Genomic DNA, 8,138 nt, shown 5'->3' on the forward strand with positions numbered 1-8,138 from the left:
CTGGAAGTGTCTCTGTCTATTCACTGGGAATTTCCAAGCCCAACTTGGGTCTGACACACCCTGGGGGCCTCCTGCTACCATACCTCTATGAAGGCCACGATCACAGAACCAACAAGCACAAAGGCAGAGTTCAGCGTGGCCCAGAGCAGAAGGGAGAAGGACAGGCCGCCCTTCTCTGTGAACTTGTCGATATCTGGGTGCTTGTCAAGGATACGGGCAGCTCAGCCATCTGGACCCATACACCCCTCCCCCTGCACCCCTGTGACCCAGCCTCCCAGGCCCAGAGCAGCCTGAGATGGGGACCAGCACAGGCGCTGATGGCTGCCCCACAGGAGCTCGCCCCAGAGCACACGGCAGGGCAGGGCACCAAGTGGATATCCAGGAGACATCTCACAGTCCTCGATGACAGACATGGCCAACCCCAACCAGGCCTCTCCCAGATGGACCATCAACACACCAGGCTTAGGAGGCTTCTCCTGCTGGAGCTGGAAACATCCCCTCATGGCCTGCTCTGCACCACCAGACCCTCGCCAGATGCTGCTGATCACCCCCCCCCGCCCCATCCACACTGTGCCCTCGCAGACAAGGATGCTATCCTTGATGAGCCTGTACTTCAGGCCCGCCAGGTTCTCCACCACGATGTCAATGAAGCAGGCCACGAGGCCTGTGAGGATCCCGATGAGGGCGCAGATGACCCAGCGCTTGATCTCCACTGTCCGGAAGGCCTGCGAGGGGACAGGCCTGGTCAGGACTGGGTGTGGAGGCCAGATGCCTAGTGACGGAGTGCCTGGCCTGGCCACCCACATGTTCCTAGACCTCCGAAGGTTGCCCCTACACATGAGGCAATGCACTCAGGACCCAAGTTCCACCAAGGGCGGCCTCTGGCCACATCTCAGCAACCATGGAGCAACTCAGGCTGCGTGGCAACTTGGGGGAAGCAGCTGAGCTTCCCCAAAATTCACAATCAGTTGTTGGTATTTGGGTACCACGTCTGGCATCTCTAAGAAGAGCCTCCTAGTTTCAACGGCCTGACATGCTCTACCACTGTTTCTGGCATCAGGGTCGGACATCACATGCTCCAGGTTCCCCCCCCAACACACACCAGAGAGAACAGGGGATGGGACAGAGGAGGGGACAGGGGAGGGGGGGGGAGATGGAGCAGACGCTTCACCTCACCCAGGGCAGAAGAGCAGCCAGGTAGGCCCTGCAGTCACCAGGGTGGCTGAGAGCAGAGTCCAGGCCCCGAGGACCAGCATCATGGATAAAAGACCACAGGACGCCTGCGAGGGGCAGGGTCTCGGGCAGCCCAGCCCCAGCTCACCGTGTGGTTGATCCGCCGCTCCTCCTCCAGGAATAGCTGGTTCTCACTGTTGTCATAGTCCAAGCTCTGCAGACCAGAATGGCAGGGACAGCACCGGTTACTGATCCAGATACTCTGGACACAAGTGTAGTGGGAAACGAAGGGATGGGGCAGGGCAGAGGCCTGGACCTCAGGGATGGGGTGGACAGTAGGAGGCCCACCTCATACTTGAGGGACAGGAGCTTCTCGTTGTGTGGGATCTCCTTGGGGAAGAGATGGGGAGGGTCCACTTCCTATGGAAAGAAAAGGCAGAGACAGACACACACTTGACAATCCAGGACATTCCGACATAAGGTACAAAGAGAAGAGGACAGACCCTTGCCCAACTCATCCCAGTAGGCCAGTGTTATCCCAACACCGAAGACAGACAAGAACATGACAAGAACAGGACAGACCAACATCCCCTACAACTGCAAAAAAGAAGATCCTCAATGAGGAACGGGCAGAGCAAACCTGGCAACACCATGACGCAGCTGGACGTATCCCAGGAACACAAGGCTGGTGTAACATCCCCAAATCAACAGAACAAAGGACAAGACCCACACGGTCACCTCAACAGACATGGAAAAGTAACTTGACAAAATCCAATATCCCTTCATCACAAATACACTCAACAAACCAGGGCAAAAGGGCACTTCCTCCATCTGATAAAGGGCATCTACGGAAACCCATAGCTAACACCAGTAACGTAAGAAACGACTTGAATGCTTCCCCCATCAGAAATAAGGCAAGGCTGTCTGTTCTCATGACTTCTATGCAGCACTGTACTGGAGGTTCTTGCCAAGGTAATTAGACAAGAAAAAGAAATAAAAGGCATCTAGATTGAAAAGGAAGAAGTGAAACTGTCTTTACTTGCAGATAACATGATCCCATACACAGAAAATCCTGAGAAATACACTAAAAAACTATGGAAATTAATAAACACATTTAGTAAGGTTAAAGCGTGCAAAAATAATTGTATCTCTATGCATTCACAATAAACAACCCCAAAATAAAATTAACAAAACAATTCTATTTACAATAACATCCAAAATAAAATACGGAAAATAAAATTCACTTCTAAAATAAATTTAACGGGCCGAGGGTTCGGATCCTATATAGGGATGACCGGTGCACTCACAGTGCTCACTGGCTGAGCGCGGTGCGGCCGGTCTCAAAAAGGACAAAAAAAATAAAATAAAATAAAAATAAAATAAAATAAATTTAATGTAAGTAGTACGAGACTTGCACACTAACAACTACCAACAACTGTTGGAAGAAACTAAAGAACTAAATAAACTAAAAGATATACTGTGTTCATAAATCAGAAAACTTAATATTGTTAAGATTCAATGCAATCCCTATCTATACGTCAGCTGGCTTTTCTTGAAGAAATTGACAAGGTGATCCTAAAATCCATAGAAATGAAAGGGACCCTACATAGCCCAAACAATCTTCAGAAAGAAGAATGAGGGCCAGCCCCGTGGCGCACTCGGGAGAGTGCAGCGCTTGGGAGCGCAGCGGCGCTCCCACCGTGGGTTCAGATCCTATATAAAGATGGCCGGTGCGCTCACTGGCTGAGTGTGGTGCGGGCGACACCAAGCCAAGGGTTGCGATCCCTTTACCAGTCACAAAAAAGACAAAAAAAAAAGAAAGAAGAATGAAGTTGGAGGATGCAAATTGCCCAATCTCAAAGCTCACTGCAAAGGTGCAGTCATCATACAGTGCAGACAGCACGAGGACAGTCAGACAGATGAATGGGACAGAACTGAGAGTCCAGAAATAACCCAAAACATTTACGGTCAACTGACTTTTGACAACAGTGTCAAGATAATTAAATGAGGGAAAAACAGTCTTTTCAATAAATGGTGCTGGTGCAACTGGACATCCACACGCAAAAGAATGAAGTTAGAACCTTATCTCATGCCATATCTAAAAATATATCCAAAAATTAACTCAAAATGGATCAAAAACCCAAAACTAAAAACTCTTGGAAGAAAAGGAATAATTCCTTGTGACCTGGATCACTATGCAGTGGTGTCTTATGTGACACCAAAAGCGCTAGCAATCACGACAAAAAACAGATCAGGGGCTTGAGTTAGCTCATTGCGGTGTTGTAACACCGAGGTCCAGGGCTTGGATCCCCGTACCGGCCAGCCGCCAAAAAAACCAAAAAACAACCCTGAAGAATTGGATTTCTCCAAAATGAACAACTTTTGCGCATCAAAGGACACCATCAAGAAAGAGGAAAGCAAGCCAAGAAAACTCACTGAATGGGGGAAAGTTTCTGCAAACCACGCATCCGATGAAACACATCTAGCGTGTAAAAAGATCTCCTGCAACTGAATTATAGAAAGACAAGGGACCAATTAAATATGGGCACACGTGAAGGGAAATGAAGAAGGAAAGGAAAGAAAGAAAAGAAAATACAACGTGGGCACAGGTCTGAGGAGATGCTGCTCTGGACGGACGGACAGAGGCTGCCGGCACACACGGTGCCACCAGCCACAGGAAACACACAGCAGAGCCCCCACCAGGTGCCACCAGGGGGACGCACAATGCCAGTTCTGCCGGGGGTGGGGCTCAGGAAGTGTTCCCATGGCAGCTGCCGGAAAGAGGGTATCAGGGCACAGGGGCTGAAGAGATCGCTTTAGGGAGATGCCAGCACCCACTCCCTCCAAAGTCCAGAGACATCTCCACTTCTTCATGCCTCCCAAGGGATCCAACCCTCTGAAACCCTGTCCTCGTCTGCCCCAGAGGCCCCTCCTGCCCATCTGAGGTCCCTCTCACTGCCCACAGCAACTGCTGTCTTGACCTGCTCTTCCTGCACCTCCTTTCCACCGCACGCTCCCTCCTGCCTGGGGCCTTACACTCCATGTCCCTCCGCTCACCTGGCTGCCACCAGTCATGGGGCCCCAGGGGTCATGTCCCCTGAAGCAGCCCTCCCTGAACACCTAGTCTCGGGAGCCACACTGTCTGCACTGCCCACCACCCGCCATCCTCTGCCGTCTTTCAGGACGCCGCTCCGTGGGAGGAGCAGGAAGCGCCTGCATCACTCACCGGGTCCAGCAGCTCATCGTCCAACTCTACATTGCTCATCTGCCCAATGCGGAAAGATACGGAATGAGGTGCCTAAAAGCAGAAGAGAAATCACGAGGGCATTTAGACATTGGAATGCGGCACACTGCACATTCTCACTCCCTGGTGCACACATCCTGGCCCTGCCCTGCCCTGCCCAGGAATAGGGTTGGAGGAGACAGCCAGCAGGACCAGGACCCCCAGAACCAGCCCCCAGAATGAAAGCCCTGAGCTGTCCTTACATCAGAGGTGCCATCCTCCTGTTCTAGACTGGAGATGAAGCCCTGCCACCCACCAAGACGAAGAGCTGGAGAGGACCCCACAACCAGGCCAGCATCCCCTGTCACCGAGCCCTGGCCCCTAGCCAGCCTCCACTAGTTCCAAGGCCCTGTGCAGCCACCCACCACCTTCATGAAGTCGTCTCCTGTGCCCCTCCTGGTTTCAACTGGGTTAACACTGCCTTCCAACTGGATGGTCCGTGTAGGGACAGAGCCACCTGGGTCTTAGGCACTGGGTCTTAGGGACAGCACCAGGTCACCAGCTCAGGGCAGCACAGAGCAGCCAGCGATGGCTGATGTGACGCTTGTGGGACTCACTGAGCTCCCAGACCACTTGCTGGCAGCTCCTCACTGGACCCAGGACTGCTGAGCACAGTCTGGAGGAGGCCAGGTGGGGGGAGAGAGGGACGTGTGACGTCACCTCCTTTATCCCAAGATAACATTTTATTAGTTCTACCCCAATTTCAACTACTTCCTGAATCCTTACACACATTTTGGGGGGTGGGAAGTCAAAAAGGGTTAGTTCCTCAGCAGAGGGAGGCACATGCCTAGGGTCCTGATATCTGCATTGGAAAACGGGTGCCTCACAAGGAAAAGAAAGCACCAGAGCTGGAGGGAACCAAGGCCAGCACCGGTAGCTGACAGGCCATCCCAAGGCTGTCACACACCCTCCCTCCCCTTGGTGTGGACCCCCTGGGCAGCAGCCATCCTGGCCCCTGGTGCTTGTCTATGAACTAATGCCCCCCCCCATCTTTCCCCCTGCACCCAGCCCTCCCTCAGGGTGGTCCCATCCAGAGGCCCGCAAGTGCTTCTTGGTGACAAAACAGCAGCAGACGACGCCAGGTGCCAGCAGGGCCAGGATGAAGACCATCGCCGACAGGTAAGGAAACCAGAGCAAAGAAGCAAGGTTCTGGATCTGAGGCCTCTACAAATCCGGGGTGGAGGGGGTGGGGGTCCTGCCTCTTCTGGAGAGCTCGCACCCTGAAGGAGAAGAGGTTCCCTAATCCGCCATCCCAATGAGCTTCTAGAACTTGCCTTTTCCAGCCCCACTACCCTCCCTAGAAAGCCCAGGTAGCCCAGGCCCTCCTCTGGGAGCCTGCCTGCTCCCTGCTCACGGCCCCTGGAGCTCCCACCTTTCCCTGTGCATCCTCCACCACCATGGGATGATGACGGCCTGGTACTGCAGATGGCAGACATGGGCACCCACCACTGGTCTTTACGGCCAGCCCCACAGACACACAGGCAGGGCAGGGAGCCTCCTAGTACCCTCCAACTCTGAAGCTGGGCCACACTCCTGGCTGGGAGCAGAGGAAAGACAGATTCTCATGTTCTCCCTGCCCAGCACAGTGGAGCCACCATATCTCCACCTTCTAATGACCTGCAAGACACAAACACACCCAAGGATCTGGCAAATAGCTAAGCCTTGGGGAACGAGGCCCCAGAGCAAGTGTGTGCAGGAGGGCGACTCAGTGGGCCCCTGGTGAGAGTGCCTCTGCTGGACAGTCCTGTCTCCACACGCTTGTTCCTCATCCTCAAGGCCCCCACCAGTTTCAGCCACAGGCTGAACCTCAAGCTCTGACCCGCCCGTAACACAAACAATAGGGTGAGACGGAGGAAGGCACCACCAGGCCAGGGAGCGGCGAAAGGGGTGCCCTGGTCAGCTCACCCTCCAGTCTCTCTCACATACACAGGTGTGTGCACACATGCTCACACACGCCCAGAAACAGCCTTACAGCTGGGTCTGGAACCTCTAACCCTGAGTTCCAGGGGGATGAGCGCCCCAGACAGAGGCAACAGAACTGAAGCATTTCACCTATGAGAAGGGACCCCTTGCCCTCACTGTCATCCAGTGGGGGACGCGCCCTTGCCCGACCAAGCTACACACTTCACTCACATGCAACTCGTCTGGCACTTTCCATTGTAAAGCCACTGCAGGGCCCTCTGGGTAACAGGCTGCTCCCTGTTGGAGCTGTTTTGTCACAATGTCTGCCTCCCCTTGTCAAATTTAGAAAGGGGATGCATCATCTGAGCACACGCACCAGGTGTGGTCCTTTCCTGCTCTAACGTGGTCACGCCGGGAGGAAGAGCTGCAGGGCCACACGGGAGGGACCAGGTGCTTTGCTGAGGATCTGCGCACAAGGAGGCCACCTCGCTGCCCCAAACCGGGGACAGCCCACCACAGCAGAATGTACACAGAGTGTGTGGCAGATCCAATATTAGGGTCGCCGGGGCCAGGAAATAAAAACACAGGACGTCCCATTATATGTGAATTTCAGACAAACAACAAATAACTTTTACTATAAGCGTATTTCAAACACTGCACGAAACATACATTAAAAATTATTCATAGCTTACCTTAAATTCAAATCTAACAGGACATCCTATGTTTTACCGGTAGCCCTACACACAGTGGGAAACTACACAGAATGGGAAGGAACAGATCACTGCTGAACAAGACATAGACAAATCTATGCACACAGAATACTGAGCCAAAGCAGCAGCCACAAAGGAGTGTGTATGGCCCAATCCCGCACACAACTACGGAAAGCTTACAGCCAAGTAAAACCTTTGGTGCCACAAGGGGTTTCTCATGGGGCAGAGAGTGATAAGAGTGAGGAGTGCAAGGGCTTTGGGGGCACTGATTAGTCTCCTGTGGCTGCGATAACCAATTGCCACAAGCGGGGGAGCTTAAAATGTCAGAAATGTGCTCTCTCACAGTCCTGGGGCTGGAAATCCACAACCGAAGTGTGGTCAGGGCTGCAGTCCTGCTGGGGGCTCCTCAGGAGGACCCATCCTTACATCTCCAGCTTCTGGCAGCCCCGGTGTTCCTAGGCCTGTGGCCACACTGCTCTAATCTCTGCCTCTGTCACCACGTACCCAAACTTCTCTTCTTCTAAGGACGCCCATCATGACTAGGGACCTCCGTACCCCAGGCTGCACCTTATCTCGGTCATGCTGCCCAAAACCCAATTTCCACCTCAGTCCCATCTACTGAGGTTCCAGGGGTCAGGGTGCGGACACATCTTTGGGGGCCACCATTCACGCCATGACAAGTGGCAATTTCCAAGGTGCAGTTCACATGTGGATGATCAACCTCCACCTGCACCACTGTGCACTTTCCTCTGTGTATGGTAAACATCAGTAGGAGTGATCGTGGCTGGGCTGGCCCGGTGGCGCACTGCTACAGTGCGCCGCTTGGGAAGCGCGGCGGCGCTCCTGCCGAGGGTTCGGATCCCACATACAGACCGGCCGCTCACTGGCTGAGCGAGGTGCGGGCGCAACACTGAGGGTTGCGATCCGTTGCCGGTCACGAAAAAAGACAAAAAGGAAAAATAAATAAATAAATAAAAATAAATAAACTCTAACATTTACAGTCAAATGATTTTCAACAAGGATGCCAAGACAATTAAATGGGAAAAGAGGAGTCTTTTCAATAAATGGTA

The 8,138-nt window shown here is 53.1% G+C and overlaps 1 protein-coding gene across 2 annotated transcripts in view; it reads right to left on the reverse strand.

Moving 5' to 3' along the window:
- Positions 1 to 8,138, reverse strand: part of CLCN7 (chloride channel, voltage-sensitive 7) — a 27,330-nt gene that overhangs the window by 13,160 nt on the left and 6,032 nt on the right. Inside the window, exons 2-6 of one of the 2 annotated variants that reach the window (XM_008581366.1) lie at positions 4,400 to 4,471; positions 1,522 to 1,593; positions 1,322 to 1,387; positions 593 to 725; positions 84 to 193 (exon numbers count right to left, since the gene is read on the reverse strand). In XM_008581366.1, coding sequence (XP_008579588.1) covers positions 84 to 193; positions 593 to 725; positions 1,322 to 1,387; positions 1,522 to 1,593; positions 4,400 to 4,438 — 420 coding nt within the window. In that variant the 5' untranslated portion in view covers positions 4,439 to 4,471. The remainder of the gene's footprint in view (positions 1 to 83; positions 194 to 592; positions 726 to 1,321; positions 1,388 to 1,521; positions 1,594 to 4,399; positions 4,472 to 8,138) is intronic. The other variant, XM_008581374.1, reaches the window with a different exon arrangement.

Source organism: Galeopterus variegatus, unplaced genomic scaffold (assembly GCF_000696425.1).
Source record: "Galeopterus variegatus unplaced genomic scaffold, G_variegatus-3.0.2 Scaffold92, whole genome shotgun sequence".
NCBI classification, from domain to species: domain Eukaryota; kingdom Metazoa; phylum Chordata; class Mammalia; order Dermoptera; family Cynocephalidae; genus Galeopterus; species Galeopterus variegatus.